The sequence below is a fragment of the Topomyia yanbarensis genome, chromosome 3 (assembly GCF_030247195.1).
Source record: "Topomyia yanbarensis strain Yona2022 chromosome 3, ASM3024719v1, whole genome shotgun sequence".
Taxonomy (NCBI): Eukaryota; Metazoa; Arthropoda; class Insecta; order Diptera; family Culicidae; genus Topomyia; species Topomyia yanbarensis.
In genome coordinates this window covers 280,147,614-280,169,125 of record NC_080672.1, presented here as the reverse complement: position 1 = coordinate 280,169,125, position 21,512 = coordinate 280,147,614, and the positions used below count along the sequence as shown (strand labels likewise).

At 36.9% G+C, this 21,512-nt stretch overlaps 1 protein-coding gene across 3 annotated transcripts in view; it reads left to right on the top strand.

Annotated features, from left to right (window-relative positions):
• The window catches only part of LOC131692888 (Krueppel-like factor luna), a 154,313-nt gene that overhangs the window by 99,089 nt on the left and 33,712 nt on the right, over positions 1–21,512 (top strand). Inside the window, exon 3 of one of the 3 annotated variants that reach the window (XR_009306095.1) lies at positions 1,488–2,635. The exons of 1 other annotated variant lie outside the window; for it this stretch is intronic. Coding sequence is in view for 1 of the 2 variants with exons in the window: in XM_058980246.1 (XP_058836229.1) it covers positions 1,488–1,663 (176 nt within the window). In the remaining variant the exon portion in view is untranslated. Of the gene's footprint in view, positions 1–1,487; positions 4,807–21,512 lie in introns of those variants that run through there. One more of the 3 variants, XM_058980246.1, reaches the window with a different exon arrangement.

The window sequence follows — 21,512 nt, the reverse complement described above, 5'->3', positions numbered from 1 at the left end:
ATTCTTTCAGAAACTGTGCATCGATGGTCTGAACGGTCAGATTTCCTAACATTCGCAACTGTGAATAGAAGTTATCTTGGAAATCGCAATTTGGAGTCTGTTAAAAATACTTGTTTTTATCTAACTTATATGTACTCAAATATATGTTATTCCCTGTTGAAAACTTCTGTGTTATACTTGAGGCTGATAATACCGCTACGTCATCAATCCTTAGGCTTAGTTTAAAACTTGCAAACACAACAGCCATCGTGACAAATTTGAATAAAAAGTCGTTTCTTTTTTCCCATCCCAATCTAAAAATATCCCACGCCGTATTACGCCGCCACGCCGCTACCAATTTTAGCGAACGGCGTCACGCCGATACGCCGCCGGTCAAAATCACAGCAACGCCGCCGATACCGATATATTCCATCCTCACACGCTTCTAAAATTTATAACCCCTACCTACTATTTAAAATAATAGAAAAGTTGTAAAGTACAGAATTTTATTGTCAGAACGAAACTAGGTATATCTTTTTTATTGTTCACCCTAAAAGCAAATTAAACGTACTACCAAGGATCAATTAATGAAAATCCATTTTGTTAAATAACTTTTGCAGTTTTCATTACAGTGAAGATTCGATTTTATCAGCCTCCGATTTTGTCTACCCCCAATTTTTCCAGCTTTTTGATCCGATTTTGTGAGCCTCATATGAAAACTAATAGTTGGTAGTTTTATGGGCTCTAGCAGACGAACCATGTTGAATGCGAGTAAATTCGAGAATCAATAGAAACATTTTTTTTTCTTATCTATTTAATATTTTTTTAAACGTTGCACTGTCAGACCTCCTTAAAGGAAATTTTAACTAAATAATCTGAAAGGGTTATAAAGGGTTATATCTAGGGACTAAAGAATAATATTTTAAAAGCTTCGGTTTATGAAAAAGAAAGAAAAACATATGTCAATTTCCCCGTTTTATCAGCATAACATTCAACAAGGGGCTGATAAAAACGGGTCTTTACTGTATTTGCTTACATATCCTCCAGGCGATTTTCAGAGTTTGTGAAGGCGAAAATTTTCTTCTAACACATCAAAAATTCCAGCTTTTATTATTAAAAAAATATAAAACCTTATATCAAAAATTGATTTCTGAAATCAATTTTGTGAAATTTAAAAAATCGTGTCGCCATTTTTTGCCCATTTCGCCCCACCCTAATACACATTTGGTCGGTGTTAAGTCAGACCGGACTAAGTCGCAGAACATCAAAAAATTAGATAACGATAACACCGGATAAAGAATTTCTTCAGCTACATTCGACTTTTGCCAGATTTGAAAAATGTAACAATAAACAAAAATTATTACAAAAAATAATTTCCAATTATAACATAACTTTGAACCCGTTTTTCGCGAAATCAATATTTTGTCACTTAGTCCGGTCTGACTTAACACCGACCATTTGAAAAAGCACCAAAACTAAAAACTACCTCGTTTCTATTTTCTTTCCAGGCGAGAAACCCTACAAATGCTCCTGGGAAGGATGCGAGTGGCGATTTGCCCGCAGCGATGAACTAACTCGCCACTACCGGAAGCACACCGGGGCGAAACCATTCAAATGCCGGCACTGCGATCGTTGCTTTTCCCGTTCGGACCATTTGGCGCTGCATATGAAACGTCATGCATAAACCGAAGGGAACTGGGATATGCCATCGGCGTCTGATTGAATGAGCTTGTACCATCGCGCAATGTCACACACTCAACGCACAGACACAAACACGCCCATGGAAACACACACGCGCGCGCATTGGAAGAAAAAAGCTATCATCTCGTTGAGATGATTACGTTTGAGAATGGATTTTTGCTAAACTAGCAAACATTTGAATGCACTACTAAAGAGGTCAGAATAGACATCCGCCACCACCAACATCATCATCATCATCATCATCATTATCATAATCATCATCGACAACAATATCCTCTCCCCCGCAGTCTCGCAATCGTCCCCGAATAAACACATCATTATCTAGAAAAGTTTTCTCATTAGGCTATTAAAGCTATGTATTTTACACCAGGACGTAAGTTGATATAGGAATGCGAGTGAGACCATGACGGGAGCAGAGTGCAATCCAGTTTAACAGCATAAATTAACGATTATAAAGTTGCACATTTATGAATTCCAAACGTTTTCGAACAACCAAAATTTAAGTATTTGGCATTAGTATCGGTAAGAGAAAATTGTTATATAAGCAGTAATTTCTCATTGTATTTTGCTTAGTTTGTAAGAATCATCTCACCTCACCCCTGTGGCTTTATTACCACACGTTTACCACATCAGCATTCATGGGGAGAGTTCTCCGATAGATTTAGGAATCATGTTGTTTTAAATATTTTATTTTGTTAATGTCGGAAATTACACTATTGTCAGGGTACAATACACAAAGTTTTACCGAATGTGGCCATTTTAGACTGTAGTTCATTGATTTGTTTTTGTTCGTTAAGGTATTTTAATTGATATGTTATCACGAAATCGATTAGTTCTTATTTTCAGGACATAAGCAAAGCGAATGGAAAGCAGAAACGATCACACAAAACAAAAGGAAAACCATCACTGCCAAAACATAAATACTAGTGACTATTTGATTAGGATTAAAAGGAAGGTATTCAGCTTTGCTATTTCTGCTTTATAAATTTCTGTTCTTAACTCCCCATTATCTTGTGTTTGTTGTTCATGTCTATATAGAAACACGAAAACATATCCTGCCTTTGAATTGTATCATTCTTAATGTTATAGTAGAAGATTGTATCATATAGCACGTAAAGCAGTGTCATTTGGCGGCTCAAAAATATTTGTTTCACCTGTTTAATTGGTGGTGACTTACATAGGTACGTCATGCAGTATTCAGCTTGCTAATTTACTAGAGTAGGAGAAAATATCCACAAAGAAAAGCATCTACCCATGCGTGATTGTGCGTAACCCAAGCAACAACATACAAGAACACATCGACACACGAGACACTGCGGTTAATAGGTACTACGAAACATCCCAAGGAGGAAGGCAAATAAAACAAAATGAACACACCCTATCGTTTGCGTGATGCAATTTCTGTGATCTGCATTTTTTCGAGCGACCGGTCCGAGGTCAGATTTATACTATAACAAGAAGTCACCCAACGTGGTACCATAGTAACAAAATATATTAAACAATGGAATCACAATCGAGAGAGTAGCGATCCACGGAAATATCTAACCTAAAAAACTGTCGCGAACGCTCTTGTGAGTGAGTAAAGCCTAGCTGAGTATATTCACCGATCGATGCTGTGTAGAGTTGTAGTAGCGGATAAAACAATGTTCTTGTGTACGATACACCGTAATGTTTTGTAGCAGTATGTGTAGAAGTGGGATGAATACGTGAACGTTAGGAGTCAGGCGAAATTGTATGTTAAGAACAAATTTGTACACTATTTTAAAAGTTTTTACCAATGTAACTGAACTCTCATCATCATTCGCTCGAGCGCACACATTGTCTTTGATGATATTTTTGCGATTTTTGAGTATCCGTGATACGGTAAGTTGCTCTTGAAGTGCCGGTTTGAGGATTTGACGATACTCAAGTGCCGGGGAAAATCGGATCAAAAGTTTCCATATTTGTAGGGTCATTCTTCCGAAGGTCTTGAGACAAGTGCAAACAAACTGCCCAGAAAAATGATGAATTTTTGAAAACTCAATCGGCCCACCCCTGAGTCGATTCCTAGTCCCACCAGGAGTACTTGCTCCAAATTTGAAGTAAATCGGACAAGTCTAGCTACCGGACCAACGTGCCTGAAGTTTGTATGGGATTTTTCAACAATTTACATGGAGAAAACTCACTAGTTCGTATTTTCGCCACTAGGTGTATGCATCGTGTTATCACTGTAAGTGAAAATAAGAAAGATAATTTAATTGTCTACAACTTTGTCGAAGACTGCTAGTAAATTCGGCTTTGTTAAAAGAAGTTATTAAACTTTTAACGAAGTGATGTCTGAGTCAGTTTTGCATGGGGCCTAGCAGTGCATGGTTGTGTATCAGTACTCGAGTCCCGCGAACTATAAATTTTTGTGAAAAAATGGTTAGATTTAGCTGAATAGTATGTTTACAAGAATTGTAGTAAATAATTCGAGCTATGTTTTGGTAAGAAAATTTTTGTTTCACCTGTGAGGGCGCCATAGAGGGCGCCACCACTAACTTTTAGTAGAAGAGAGATAGAGTATCAAGATGTTCGGATGAAATACTGAAAAATTCCTGCTCTATAACTTTGTAGAAGACACCAAATTTCTATCTCTCTCCGTTGAAAAGTTAGTGTTGGCGCCCTCTATGCGGTAACAGGAGGAACTAAAATTTTCTAACCAAAGCATGACTCATATTATGTACTATAATTCTTGTAAACATACCATTGAGCTAAACCTAACGATTATTTCGCAAAAAATGTTTAGTTCGTGTGAATCGAGTACTGATACACAACCATGCACTGTTAGGCCCCATGCAAAACTGACTCAGATATCACTTCGTTAAAAGTTTAATAACTTCTTTTAACAAAGCCGGATTGACTAGCAGTCTTCGACAAAGTTGTAGACAATTAAATTATCTTTCTTATTTTCAATTACAGTGATAATACGATGCATACAGTGCCACCTAGCGGCGAAAATGCGACCTGGTGGGTTTTCTCCATGTAAATTGTTGAAAATTCCCATACAAACTTCAGGCACGTTGGTCCGGTAGTTAGACTTGTCCGATTTGCTTCAAATTTGATGCAAGTACTCCTGGTGGGACTGGGAATCGACTCAGGGGTGGGCCGATAGGGGTCATTTTTTCCTGTCACTCTAATACACAATATAGGCGTATTTTGCACAAAACCCGTTTGTTTGTTTGGCGCTCAGGTCAATTTGGAAAATTACCCAACATTTGCCAAAATATGCCAATAACAAATATACGTACGTGTTCCAACAGTCACCAAAAATCAATTCTGCGTATAAGTGACCGCAAAAGGTATGCTGTGTATGGGAATATAGAACATATCTAAAGTCATAAATAATGCTTCGTGGTTACGTGGGTATTTACTAGAGATGGTCGGGTTCGGGTTTTTAGACCCGAAACCCGGACCCGACCCGAACCCGACGGGTTTCGGGTCGGGTTCGGGTTCAATAAATTTAGGGTTCAATAAATTTGAAATTCTCGGGCTCGGGTCGGGTCCTGGTTTTTAAAATTTTGAACTTTCGGGCTCGGGTCGGGTTCGGGTTTTTCAAATCAGAAATTGTCGGGGTCGGGTCGGGTTCGGGTTTTGAACAAAACAACCCAACCATTTCTTGACGCTGTCTATACACAAAACCCAGCCTTTTTTATACTTCGTGATACGAATGGAAGACACATATAACTGTACCAAATGGTAGCACCTTTAAATTGCTAGAATTCGTCGTATTTTCTGGTGCTCAAATATAGTATTTTTTCATTCTTGTATAAAATTCTGTCTCTTTAGATTCGCAAACTGACTGAATTATTTTATGTTTTAAAAGAACATTCATGAGAGAGCATTCAACAATACGTGTCTCACATCTAAAATCTCTTTGCGATTTATTTTTAATGATAATTAGTAATAAACCAAGTCAACAGGAATTTATCGGAAAATATTGGTTCAACTTTCTGTTTTAAAATATTAATTTCGACAGGTATTTTAAAACCGATACGTAGGCCGCGGTCAGAGTAAACGCGTAAAACTCAGCTAAAGCGTACAGCAAATAGTGTCCAAAGCAAAGCGAGTAGAAATCTACGGAAAGTAGAAACAATAAAAACCAATCTATTGATCCGAAATCAAACAGTGGGTGTTGTGAGTGCAGTTAATGGTATAACTTTTTGCTACATATTGAATAATAATTGTCCATTAACCCTACAACGGTTTCGTGACTTTTTCTCTAAGTAAACGGTTTTTTAGGATACATTCGTAGTCAAAAACTAAAATCGCTCTAATATGCCTAATTTTTGTTAAATTTATAATTAAATTGGATAGTTTTATTCTAAAACATACAATTTTTCACAAGTTTTTGGTTTACTGTGTATCGATGTTTTGCTTTTAAAAAAAAGATAAAATAATGCACGTAGTCAAAAATTAAGTTTTCTTTATTTACTCAATTCTGAATTTGGGATGACAATGTCAAATTTGAGTAAATTTAACTCAAACGGCAAATACAGAAAATAATCATTCCGTGTTTTTAATAAAACTACAAAAATATTCAAATGTCATTTACCTGATCCTCCAGGCCATTATACAGGCGGTTGCGATATCCGGAAATTTATCCGAGGGTCTTTCTGTATATCTATTTCATGCCGATTGGCTATAACTATAAAAACACAACTGGAAGTTAGATTTGACAACAAGCAAAAATCAATGAAATTTCCCCTCCAAATCACAAGACAGTCTTATAAAATCCATTTATAATTATGTCTGAAAGTCATAAGTCATTCTTATGGAATTTCAATGCAGATTTTGTTCGGTGTAGAGCAATGTATTTGAAAATGATCTTTCATTGTCGATACAGTACAGGAAGGGGCATAAACAATAAACTTTCGGAAACGAAAGCACTGAATAGCAGACACTGCTCTAACTAATGTGTTCAAATTGGTGGGATGAATAGAGGTGCTAAGATGAATTAGGACACAGTAACCCTATATTAGTGTAGAACACGAACAAATAGGCATATTGCGAATTTTTTCCTTAACGCAATGAAGAGATGAATCAAAATCCTTTAAAATGGGATTTAAAATCCCAATTGTAATAGAAAATAATGTTTTCAAATAATTTCATCACAAGATAGCGGCTGTGCAGCGTTTTCCCACCAAAGAGTTCTTTTCGGAAGGAGTCTACGGCCGGAAATCTCTCTTCCGTAATGTTCAGCCTAGAGCCTAGTTTTTTCGATTCCTTAGAACGATAGCAAGCGACGTACGTAATTATTTTACGATATTTTTATTTGAGGCGAAAATGCATACTTTTTAATAAATTTAATTTATTTTAATTTAAAATGTGGTAATCATCGACACAAAATTTCTTATTAAAAAAATTACGCGATAAAAAATAGAATCCTGCGCACGTCGCTGGAGAAAGTAATTTTAAATATGCTGTAAAACGATCAAGACGATCAAAAATCTTTTATTCGAGTTCAGGCATTGTAATTCTCTCTCACTCACGCGAGAAGAGGCTTATCCGATGTCCAACTTTTCCGAGATAAGATGAGTCGCAATATTCTCCGTCTCCACAAATAGCGTGAGAATAAATTTTCCGGATAAAGTTTATTTGATTTTTTCCTTCTCACCGGAGATGTGATAATATTTTAATTTCGTTCAAATCAATGAAAGCGTCAAAATATAAACTTAATTTCAAAGGAAAGCGGCAAAGAAGTACGGCAGACTTGTTTTTTCATGTTTTGGAATTACGACAGCAAGCCAGCGAGCACAAAAAGAATACCATGATAAACTCATTCGCTCATTCTCCGGCGGTTTTCTTTATCCGGAGAAATAACACGTTGTATTTATCCGGAGAAGTTGTGTGAGTGCCAATAACTTTTCGTGTGAAAATGTGGGTTTTTATTGTCGCAGTAGCGAATTATCCAGACTCATTTACTCATATGAGCGATAAATGCAATGCCTGTTCGAGTTACATTTACATGGCCTACTCATAAAACTGATTTCAAGAAAAATGCGATAAAAGTTGTCAGTACGCTCATCGTGTGCATAGGAGGCGTTGCGGCAGAGTTTGAATTTGAATATTTACATATTATTGTCGTTTTCCATATTTTGACAGATCATTTTTAAGATCTTAAAGCATATTCTACAGTAACGCTTAAAAAGAAGGTTCTCATTCAAGTAAACTAAATTTGGAATTATTTGGTGGGCCAATAAAAAAACATAAAAGGAAACAGTTCTAGGATTCAAAAAGCTTAGATTTTCAGCTTCATTTCCAAAATCGAGACGAAAAACAAAATGGTGTCCGTGGTGACGTTCTTTGTAAGGTTAGGTAAGCGTGGAATTCCAAAAGAACGTGCAACCTGCTGCCTCAGGATCGATCTGAAACACAAAACTATTGATAAGTCTCTAAAGTAATCTATATTTATTGGAGTAATGACTTAAGAACGGGTACAAAACTTCAAATTCAACGTAATGGTGCGATCTCAAACTTTGCGGTCGATTTTGAGCCCTTGTTTCCACTTTAGGGAGTCACTAAAAATAGTGAATACAAAGAATTTGTAAATTTTGTAGGTCATTCCTCCAACGAAAAAGGTTTTCTTTCGAGAGGTCAAAAGATAAAGTTTTTAAATGTGGTCATAAATGAAGAATAAAATTCTTCTTTTATTTAAACCTAATGTTTCTACAGGTAGCAATATAATTTTAAATTGATTTTTTACGAAAATGTAAACGCGTCCTCATTTGGCACTACCGGTCTTATTTGACAGTGAATTTAGCAACATGGGTTAACATTTTTAACTCAGCTAAAGGATAGAGATTAAGATAGTTCATTGGGAGGTGTGGTTACAAAAATTCAATTTTAAAAAATAATTTTTATTTGCCGTTTTGTGTAAAAAAAAGCAAAAAATGATTGCCTATGTATCTTTACCGTCAGCTGCCTCGAAAAAAAATCTAAAACAGCATATGGGACCGTTCATAAACCACGTAGACCGAAATTTGAGAATTTTTAACCCCCCCCCCCCCCTAGTAGACCTTAGTAGACTATTACCAAACCCCCCCCCCCCCACGCCAAAAGTCTACGTAGACTTTTATTTTTTTATTCGCGGGAAATGTAGAATTAGCAAGAAGCACATTATAATGTTCAATTAAAAATTAGCGTTCCGATTTATTTCAAACTTTTTAAATATTAAAGAAAGGTTTTTCACATTGGTTTTTTATCTATGACTGATCAAATCAATTAATAACAAATCAAGGTGCTTGTCAACGTTTGTGTAGCGGAATACTTCTTTTCAAGGTTAGTCACTCAAGTATATGTAAAAAGATTTATTGCTATAATTAGTTAAAGTTTTGGCCAAAGTGTAACCTACAGCAACAATGCAGAATTGCTAAACACTTTTTGAGCCTTACTGGTGCATTCAAAATTGTTAAATTAAAGGAAACAATTGCAAAATAATACTGTGGATGTGTACTATTTTCTAGACTAAAATAATACACCAACTATGCTCACAAACTTCACTTTTCGTGAACAAATATTTAAATCTTCCCAAAAATATTTATTTTTCTTATGTAATTAATAGCCATATCACCTGAGAGTATTATCGCAAAGTATCAAAGCTTAACTCCGAATATTTTCGAAGATAAACATAGTAGAACCGGTTTGCACGGAGTTGCGTAGAGTCAAGACATAAAATTTAACGGGTGTTTAAATATTTTGAAATCAGTGTAAATGATTGCAAGAGAAACTGATTAACTCGAGTCAACACTCTGTTGTAAAAGTTTCACTACACTACTGCTTTAACCACCGAAATCAACAAATAAAAAAATCTAAAATTGTTGCAATGGTGGTTTTATTGCTTAACTTTGACCATTTTTTAACTTTTTATGGTTCATGCATTTAATGGTCCATGCATGTCTGCTAACTAGTGGTGTCTCAGATGATTTCACAGTCAAAATCTTCCGTCGAGACGTCAAACATCTTTAGAACTGTCATTTTGTATTATTCCTAGATCAAAACTATATCAAAATATACGCAAGAAACAACAACGTGTAAGGTTGCCCAAACAAAATCGTGGGTTCTGGGTTGAGTGGTCGCTTAACGAACTACTCACTAGCTTTGAAGTGCCTGCATAAATACACCTAGCTGAATAGACCGATATTTTAAATATAACTCTCTTTAAATCCCATTTATAATTAGTAATACGAGAATAACAAAAAAAATAAGAGTCTACGTAGACTTTTTCAAATAGCCCCCCTCCCCCCTCGTAGACAAACGTAGACTTTTGCTAGACCCCCCCGTCCCCCCTATGAGTCTACGTGGTTTATGAACGGCCCCTATGGCTCAATGACCCAATTGACGTGTTTTCAAATGAGATTGTACGCAATTTTGAAAAATCTATTTATTCGTGGAAGAATGTCAATATTTTGTAACCATTACATGGAATTATGGGTTTTGGACATCACTAACTACGAATCTGAAGTCAGTTTTTCGAAAATCAAAATGACCCACTAAAAATGTCATTTCAGCCAAAATCGAGAAAAAAAGGTTCGGTGATTTATAAACACGAATTTGATTTAATATGTATCAATTTAATGCCAAGAGCGCCCATTTTCAACCAATTCGGTACGCGCACGTGACAGGCTTGCATAGAAAGCTCCGGAATACTAACTATTCAGATACGCTACAAACCGACACAGTGGTGCCCTCTACAGATCAAGCCGTGAAATACGTTCTCGAGAGCTGTACAGTGTACACATGTACAGTGCAACGCGAAGCATTCTGGGAATGTGTATAATGCCATGAAAAGGCTTCTACCTGAGGCGTGCGTCTCGAGCCGAGAGCGTTCTATGGTGGCCAGGACGCCGCTTCGAACTATGGTTTGTAGAAATTTGCTTGGATCGAAAGACCCATTTAACACAATATAGTAGACACTTATACCTTTCAAAAAATGCAAAGAATTTTTTTTTTTCATTTTGAATGAGAACCTCCCCTTGAAATGACGGGGCTCTATCTAATACACTAAGGTTTTTTTTTACACGGGGGATACGTACCGTGTAAAAAAAACCGTGCAAAAAAAACCGCGTTAATTGCGAAATCCGTGTAAAAAAAACCGCGTTAATTGCGAAATCCGTGTAAAAAAACCGCGTTAATTGCGAAATCCGTGTAAAAAAAACCGTGTTAATTCAGAAAACCGTGCAAAAAAAAAACCGCGTAATTCCGAAAATCGTGCAAAAAAACCGCGTTACATTCAATGCAAAAGACTTAGACGATTTTAGGAAAAGGGATGATTTCGGAGTTTTATCAAAAATGTTGTCCTTTTGAAGGCAAAAGACTTAGACGATTTTTGAACAGGTTTTTTTTGCACGGATTATGCAAGTAGCACGGTTTTTGCTTTTTCCAATTCCTTAGGTTTTTGGAAAAGTGGAAACGTCGGATCTTGAGGTTTCCTTTTGTCCCGCACTTTAACAATATGGTTGTTTCGGTACAGTGTTACCGAGTAGGCACCAAATATCGATGCCTGAGGCCATTTGGAATACCAAGATGACGACTTCCGGTCTAACAGAATTTTCAATAACCCAATCAGGATGCATATTTTCCGAGCGGGCCTAATGAGCGCATGATAGAGATCAATGTCTGAGGCCATTTTGAAATACAACATTGAGACTATCGGCTTAGCGATATTCTGTATAACTCACAACATGGAGTGTTTTGGAACTGGATTGACAAATATGCAGTTGCCAGAGGTCTGGCGTCATTGTAACACCCAAGATGGTTCTGATTATTTAGTATAAATATCCAGCGTAAAACAAAAAGATACATTTATTTTTGTATATTTTGCATTTATAAGATAAGAAAAATGTGCTCATGAATGAATTTACTCGAATTTGAGTTGGTTCGTCTGCTAGAGCTCATCGAGCGAATCTTCATGCGAGACTCAAAGTCGAATCAAAAAGCTGACATAATCAGGGGGAAATAATAAAATCAGGTCTTCGCTGTATTATTAAGGGGGGCGTCTGGTGTAAAGTGCTCAAACCGAAAGTTATTTTGTTTTACGATTTTGAAGGCAAGGGAACAATGCATCTTTTATGTAATGTTAAGCTTTAAATTTGTACGTTTATTCTGTACGAAAAAAATATTTGCACGGCCTTATTCTGCGCGGCATGTGACGTGAGACGACGAAACTCACCTCACTTTACGTGACTTTTCTCACCCGATTCTGAGAGTCGACTCGGGTGAGGTGAGATTCCTCATTGCGGTTAAATGGGAGTCTCACGTCACCCGAAGTGACTCTTCAGAATTGGGTGAAGTCACGTAGAGTGAGGTGAGATTAGTCGTCTCACGTTACACGCCGCGCAGAATAGGGTCGGCAGCCACGCAGAGCCACACATACGAGCGTTCCAAGAGTAGACGTCCAACCATTTCCACGTCGAGGAGCGCCGCGGCTAACACGATGACTCTTGATAAAATTGTTTGACACAGGAAATTAAGTAAAATTTGTAAAGCTTAGACTTGTAGTTACTCGATGAACCCAAAAAAAAGTTCGAGTTTAGGAAAATGGCTTCATGTAAACCAAAAAATCTCATATTTTTTTGTAAAATTCGTGCACTTTTCTTCAAAATAATAGAGAGAACAATTTTTTCATTCTGTTTTCTGTGGTTCACCGACAGGCTACACATATTGTGCATTTTCATAAAAAAAATCAAGTCAATTCTTTGATTAGTTTTTGAGTTATCGTGTTCACCAATTTGAAAAACGCGGTTTCGAAAAAACGCTATTAAAGGATACTCCATATCAAATTGCATCACGGAAAAAATGACGTGGAAAACAATCCATTTGGTATTTTCTCTTAAAAATTTGGGTGGAAGTAGTTTAAAGTTTATTGTTCAAACTGTATTTTTATCGCAGTCAGTCTTAAGAAAATTGTTGCCGATAGATTGAAATCTGCGTGTGTCACAGCAAATACGCGCGAGGAATGCATGGCTGTATAAAACAAAAGAAGTTCAGCGTGGTCACCGAGATTGCAGGAGACGATTCTAGAGGCTCAATACTAACAATTAAGCGGATAAAAAAGAAGTTGATTTTTTTGCCCACTACACCAGAAGCCCCCTTAAGATGAATGAGATGTACACTAAAGCAGAGATGATGCTTATAGAGATGCGCGAAGACTGAAGCCAAAAGTTCCAATCGAACCCAAAACAACGGTTCCAAACTAGCAATGTAAACAAATATGGCGGATTTAGGAAGTAATGCGTGGGGAGTATCGAGATTGAAATGAAAAGAAATGCATGTCTGCATCCTGCATCATCGATACATTTTTTCTAGTGCAACGAAAAACATGTAGACAGGCTCAGTAACGTAAATCAATGCGTTTCCAAGTTACATGATTGAGTATTGTGGGAAATATTTCAAAAAAGGAAATTGGCCAAGCATTCATTAAAACTACAAGTCACTCGCTGTTTATACAATATTCCTGGTTGCCAAAACTAGCAGACAAATAATTTGTAAAACCGTGCAGCCAAATTTACTGTTTTTCTCGCCGCGTGTCTTTATATTTAATACATCGTCTTGGCACTAAAATAGAAGTCACCATCTTAGATGAAAACATGACTTCCGGAATTGACATCCGGTATCTATTCATTAACGCTATTACAAAATTCTCACATTGTTGTGGTAATTGAAAATTTTACTAAACCGAAGTAGCCATCTTGATTTTCGGAATGGTCTCAGACATTGATATTTGGCACCTACTCGTCAATCACGTTCCAAAAATACTCATATTGATTGGGCTTTGGAGAATTCCACAGAACCGGAAGTCGCCATCTTGAATTTCAATATGGCACCAGACATCGATATCTAGCGTCTATTCGTCAATTCCATTCCAAAAATACCCATATTGATTCGATTTTAGAGAATTCCAATGAACCTGAAGTCGCCATCTTGGTTTTCCAAATGGGCTCTGACACTGATCTCTATCATGCGCTCTATTAGGCCCGCTCTGAAAATATGCATGCTGATTGGGTTATAGAGAATTCCACTGAACCGGAAGTCGCCTTCTTGGTTTTTAAAATGGCCTTAAACATCGATATCTGACGGCCACTCATCAATCCCGTTCCAAAAATACCCATATTCATGGGGTTTCAGAGACTTCCACTGAACCGGAAGTCACCATCTTGGTTTTCCAAATGGCCTTAAACATCGATATCTGACGTCCACTCATCGATCCCGTTCCAAAAATAGCCATATTGATGGGGTTTCAGAGAATTCCACTGAACCGGAAGTCGCCATCTTGGTTTTCAAAATGGCCTCAGACATGAACATTTGGCATCTACTCGTTAATGCTGTTCCAAAAGCGATCACTTCCACTTTTCCAAAAATCTTCGAAATTCTTTGCATTCAAAATGGAAAAGCAGAAACCGTGTAAATTTCAAAATCCGTGCAAAAAAAACTTGGTCAAAAACCGTCTAAGTCTTTTGCTTTCATAAGGATTTTTGCTAAAACCGTGTTAATTGCAAAATCCGCGCAAAAAAAAATTGATCAAAAATCGTATAAGTTTTTGCCTCCAAAAGGACTTAGAACATTTTTGCGAAACCCGTGCAAAAAAAATTGTTGAGAAATCGTCTAAGTCTTTTACCTTTAAAAGGACTTAGAATATTTTTGCGAAAAACCGTGTTAATTGCGAAAACCGTGCAAAAAAAACCGTGCTAATTGCGAAAACCGTGTAAAAAAAGCCGTGTAAAAAAAACCGTGCAAAAAAAACCGTGTAAAAAAAAACCTTAGTGAGTTGGAAGCTCGTCACTACTGCGTGTATGCATTCGCTGACAAATTTGTGAGAAGATTTACATGTATGCCTGATTTGATTGAAACTCTAAATGTTTGGTTGAAATTACGTAAACGTCAATTGTGGATTATATTGCATTTTTTTATGAGTCGGTCAGAATTTGTTTTAGATGTATTGTCTCGCCACTTATTATAGGGGTAACGTGATTTTTAGTGACTGTCGGAACGCGTGCGTATATTCGTTATTGTTCGGTGTCTTAAAGCACGATAAGAAGAAAGTTTTATATAAAAGCTTCATAGCCTTTATCATCAAAAGCTTTTTAGCATGATGTCTGTGTTCTGTATGTGGATTTAGTACTAGTGCTTCATATTTTAGCTGCTTCGAAGCATTAAAAATCCTTGTATGCAGCTAGTTAGCAGTGGAAATGCTAACTATTAGTTTAGAGTTTTGAAATAGTGCTTATGGTTACTTGGGAAGCTTTCCAAGTACTAAACGAAACAGTGAAACAAATTTTCATCAAAATTAACAGTCATCACAATCCTGATAGTAATCCATGGTTTCGATGCACGAACATGTGTACACAAGAAAACCTTCCATGGCAACCTATTTTTAAGCTGCAAACTAATCTGAATCGATGAAAATCACAATCAAGTTCGCTTGTTGGCATTCCGCGTAATAATTTTTCAATCTGAGTATGCCACACTATTTTCTACTCTGATTCATTCAAAAGTGAGGTACAGGCTCCATAATATTTTTTCGCATTCAATCGAAGTGATTGAGACAGTTTTGACGCTCTTATGCTTAAGAAGGGCATTTGAAATCTATAGTTATGGACATTTATGGCACTAGAACTATTGATGCCAAAATAGCCTCATTTTCACGCCCAAAAAATTGCAATATTTGAATATTTTTGTCCTTGATCAATCATCAAGCATCGAAAGTTATCGATTACGATGAGAAAACATGACAAAAACATATTGGTCATACTTAAGCTGACCAAATCTGACGAAAAAATCCGTACACAATGCGAACCGTTTGCCTGAGCGTGGTGAACGATTTCGCTTCGTTGCGGTATGGTGTACGGATTTTTTCATCAGAGTTGGTCAGCTTAGTCATACTCAATGCTAAATTAGCGCGTTATGTATTTGGGTTTGATCTCCTACTACAAATAAGATGACCTGATAGGCAAGAATGATTGGTTCAGTAAACAACATTCGACGTTGATATGCATCATTTCTAATCATAATTATTTTCATCAAGCTTCATCACTGAAACGAAATGCATATCTGGCCATACACCGAGGTAAAAGTCAGAGGGGAGCTTATCTGAACATTCTTATTGAACAATTCACTAAAACAACATTGAAAACAAGGTATCTAAATTGAAGTCTAAATGAGTCGAAATTTGAACTTATTCCGGTAACTTCAAAAGCATTTATATACAAACTTTCGATCCAGTACAATGTACACACATACATCGAAAATTTTCACATCAATCCAACTTTAAGAGCAACAAATCATTTCACAAAACCATGGATATCCGTTCAATATACCAGAGACAATTATTGCGACGTTTTCCCCCGATTCTTTTTCCGTCATTTGCATCAGAGAAAATAAAATGCAATAATCACGCATACCCTCACTTCCCATATTCAGTCACCACACGTTGGCAACCATTTTAGATCAAATTTAGCTTAGAAACGTGGAATAAAAAACTGATTGAAAATGAACAGTGAAAAAATGTGTCAAAATAGTATTATTCAAAGACTGGGTAATTTTTACGTATTTTAAAGAAAACTAGATGAATCTAAAATACATAACGATATAAAAATTGAAAAAACACATTAAAACAACTAGAATCCAGAGTGAAACCCACGAATAAGGACTTGATTATATTTCGTTCGATTGATGTAATTAGTCTGTAACTGAAATCATTCGGGAATGATTAAAACATTGGTTGCAAGATTCCTATAACCTACATGCTTAAGTTTTTACTCGGCTTCCCGGAACCCTACTGCCCAAGCGCCAACTATTTTCTCGCACTCATTTCCAAAAACTTACAACGCAATAAACAAAAAAGTTCAACAAAACAAACAGGAATGCAATAAATGAGACAAAACAAACCACAACCAGTAAACAAAGCTTACCAACAGGACAAAACAGAAATATACCAAGAGCACTATAAAACACTCGAACGAAAACAAAACTATTTAATTTCTTTCATATTCAAAGGAGGTTAAGAACGGAATGAGATACACACACACGCGCAGCCGAAGTGGTCGTTTTATTTTAGTGTGAATTGGCACGCTGCCGTGCAGAATAAAGACAAACACACAAACACCTATGTACAGTCCAGTGCAATGCAAAGCGTGGGGTTTACCACAAGTAGTAAAGCAAAACTGTAAAGAAGAAAGTGTAATATTTAGCACTACCGTAGAGAAATGGGAAAATAAATTGGTGAAAATATTAGGCAAATAACTAGCAAAAACCGTAGTTTAGACAAATATATTTTTTACGAACTTTTTTTTTGAGACAAACAAAAAAATCGTCTAACAAAACAAGAGCAAGAAAAAAGGAGAGCATGATCGCACGAGAAGGCACTATCAATTATTCGCGTTTCGTTTCCACATTCGTAGACAAATCTATCAAATTATTCAAACGCAACAACGGTACTCATTCGCACTTTACTTTAGCACATTGTTCCAAATCGGACGTTTCGGCTTCCAAGCTGCATGCTTACACTACTTTCGAATATGTAGCCTCTAAGACACAACCCTAGGTTTAAGAAGTTCATATTTCCCTCCCAATCGAATGATACCAAAAAAAGAAATGGAAATAATTTGAATTGTTGCTTGTTTTGTCGTACGACCGAGATAAGTTTAGTTTTGTTGATTAATTTTATCCGCTTTCCACGCCGCTTGGTTGTGCACATGGAGATGGTGAACTAAACCAGTTGACCACCAAGCAAACAGAGAACAACGGAAGGAATATAAATTAATAACTAAAAAAATCCAATACGATTAAAGATAAAATTAAAACAATAAAATAAAGAAACGAATTTTATACAAGCTATATTTAAGATAATTTAAGAAGGAAATCGTAAAAAAAAGAAAGAAAAATGAAATAAAAAGAGACTCTATGTTACGTAAGTTAAGGCAATCTACTCTGTAAGCTGTAGAGGTTTTGTAACAGAATTCCATTTGATTTAGGAGCAAACAAATGCTGCTAAGAATAATCCGTTATTGGCGAAGCGATACACAGAATAAATTACTTGTTTAGTTCTAGTGCAAGGTTAGATATGGCAGGATTGGTGACATGCTGGTAAATCTGTGCTGTTTTTTGTGGTATAACAGTTGTAATGATGCTTAGCAAATTTCACGAATGTTTGTAACTAGATATCGTTCGACTTACTGGTGCGCAAACGATGCAATGTTATCTGACAATCTATACTGCGAAAAGTTAGAATTTTGTAAGTAGGCTAATACACGACCCCCGTAACTACTCCGCTCAGTAGATGTAGGATTCTTTTTACTTCAAATTTCAAACTTTTATTTCATATTTGGGACAGCGATCAGAACACCACCACTCATTGCGTTGCCGAAAGTAATTTGATCACGATCGTTGCGATATACCGTATACTTGTCCGAATAACGTAGAGGTGCGTAGCGACTGTTGGAAATATACGGATGTGATATGGCTTTTCAGTCGATAATGCGATTGCGTCGATTACTGTGTGATCTTCGCCTACGTTTCGATCCCACTATTGGATCATCATCAGGGCCTGAGAAAATTTTATTTATTTAGCTAATTAAGGACTTTTACACCAGTTGACATTAAACAAAACAGAAATACGAAATATTAAACATCGTTCAAAGCATATCTTACTTGACTACATCGACGAAGTGCTAATTCGTATTTCATACGAGAGAATGTCAGGTTCGAAAGGGTTGAAGAACTGCTTATAGCCTGTGGTTATTGTGTATATATGTTATGATTGGGATGGATGTCGTGGAATATTAGCACTTACGAAAAATATACATTCAGATCGTGTGAAATCGGGTTTTTCTGTACCAAAAAGTGGCAGTTTTGTCGAATATATCACTAAAACTTATTTGACGGTAATGGCAGTTGTTCACCTATATGAGACTACTACGTTTGGACTGTACTCCTATCTGATTGTTTTTGAGAATTTAGGGTTGGAGTGGTAGTTTGATCGGTCCGGAGAGAGCTTTTTTCCCTCAACTTTTTCACATGCGATAGTATATTGGCATAAGTAGAGTTCAGTCCCTCGGTATCTGTGCGGCGGTTGACGGTGTGTTGAGTTGTTGTGATATGACACATTTCGAGGATCGGGAGATTGGAAGTTTTGAAGCTGTGGTCTATAATAGATGGTTTTTTCAGATTGAAGCGGTGTTGGTGGGTGATGCAGTGCTCGGGGGCTCTCATGTTTTTTCCTTTAACTCTTGTATTTCCGGGTCTGTGTATTGGTAACCAGCTGCTAGTTTCTGCTCAAGTTGGTTGATCTGTGTCTGGTGGCCATACATTCTTGTTTGGAGTTGGTTGACGGTCATTCCCACATATTTGCTTGGGCAGTCCAAGCAAGATATTCGGTAAATCACCTTGCTCTTTTGCATTTCGTGAACAGGGTCCTTTGGATTACCGTATAATCTTTTAACCGTGTTGCTGTTGCTGGTGGATATCTTTATATTCGGCACGTTCTTACGTAGTATTTTGCGTATGGATGGTGTTAATTCATTAATGAATGGCAGAGAGCGATATAGTGTTTGTTCAGCTGGTTCTACAGTTGCCTGTGATAGCTGTGGAGGTGATGTTTGGTGAAGTAACCGATTGATCAGATGTTTTGGATAGTCGTTAAGTCTGAGATGTTGAAAAATTAATTAGCTAAATAAATAAAATTTTCTCAGGCCCTGATGATGATCCAATAGTGGGATCGAAACGTAGGCGAAGATCACACAGTAATCGACGCAATCGCATTATCGACTGAAAAGCCATATCACATCCGTATGTCCGAATAACTACAGCGAGTTTATATTGTTCAGCCATGTTTCTATCAGCACAATGATGTCCTGATCTGCATCAGATGTAGCCACACACTGCTCGTCGATCTTCGAGCGCAGTCCCCACACATTCTGGAAGTATATTCGTAGCAGTTGAGATAAGCCATCATCAGGGTTTGAATTGCTTATCGCTAGACGAGTGGCGGTATCTAAGCTGGAGCTGTGTGGTCCATCGATTGATTCAAGTAAATTCGCAACATAATTGAACGCGATTGTCGGAAATTCCTGATCCGACCCATGTAATTGCTATTGACCTTGATGTTGCCGTATCCTACCATTTGTTTATATACTGTGTACTCGCTGCAATACAGGCACAAGGCATCAAGGCTTAACCCACGAGTCTTGTTCTTTCTGTTGCAGTTGATACAGCACATAACAACAAAATCATATTCATATGGATATGCTCTGTGGTTACCTACATATATCAGATCCTTATTATATTCAGTGCTTTTGTGGCCATCATTACAGCACTTGTAACATTTCACAATCCTGCATCTTTCCCAAATAATATTTACCCAACCATCTTCCACCAAGGCATCATATGCGTTTTGATCAACCTCCACGACAAAGTGATGTGAGGTAAATTCAGTGTACGTTTTTTTGTAAAATAAGTATGATGTATAGAACAAAAGGTAAAGTTATCAAGTGCGCGAAAATAGAAGCTGGTCTACTTAGAAACCGGACACGTAGATCCAGGTGTTGAAGGTATTTTATGTCCCTTACTCCAACGGTGTTCGAATGAAGTATTGAACCCTCTGTGTAGTGTTTTTTTTTTTCAATTTTCTTCGACATTAATTTGATAATTTTCCAACTCTCAATTGAGCAATCATAATATCCTAGCCGACAAAATTTACCATATGGCTCCACTGTAGCACCTCCCAATTGTAGTGAAAGCTTACCCAATATCGCCAGAGCTTTAGTAGACTTTTGTGAGATTAGATGAAAGTAAAGTCTCCAGGCACACTTGCTTATACAGTCCATCGTTTTCACAGCTGCATATTGCTGCTAAGATCATCCGTTTCTGAGCGAATTTATTGGCGCAAACAAACTCTCTGGCCACAGTAGGAGTAAAGTTCTCATTACTTCTGCTGTGGACAGATACAATTTTTGTCGCATCCCTGACCTAAAAAATAATTTGACATAGGTTTTGTGAACCATGAAAAAGTATGCTTCGTTAGCACCCGGTTGTGCAACTTTCGTTGCGTATTCTAGCCAATAGATTCTGTTTCATCGTCCTGTTTGGTTAATTGGAGTATCTTGCTCCCAGTTGGATTTTCTTAACGGTATTACGGCTGAGCCTCTTTCTGGGATAAAATAATTGAGGATAAGAGCAGGGACTAAGTTCCGAGCTGTATCTAGAAAGATGAATTTCGTAGCTTTTCGAGAACCTACTACGTTGCGTCGATCATTTAGAACTTGGTCTGTTCTCCTGGCTGAAAGTTCTAGTTTAATTGCACAGAAGATGTGCTTATAAATGCTCATAATAAACATGCAAAACCAGCAAACTCTTGGTGATCGGGTAACCAGAATACTTTATTCCGAGATGCCAATTATGGTAAAGCTATGAGGTAATCCCAAAGAAGTTTCCTTACAACTTTGCTGTCTGAACAATATTTTGCTAATTTTGTTTGTCAGTAATCTCATTTCTTGCAGATATCTAAGCAAGTGTATTTTACTTGACAGATTTTAGGCCACTTACATCGCTTTCTTAATTCCGAGTTCAATGTTGTTTGTTGTTTTTTTATTTATTAACACCAAGGTTCATTCTTCTTGATTGGAAATAATACACAATTCAAGGAAATAATAAATTACAATTCATGAAAAATAATAGACTAAAAAATTTAATATTATTGCTGTCGTCTATTCTGGGTACACTGTTTTCTGCTAGTTGTACACCCAGGTTTTTTTTAACGCGGGGGATACGTACCGCGTAAAAAAAACCGCGTTAATTGGAAAATCCGCGTAAAAAACGCG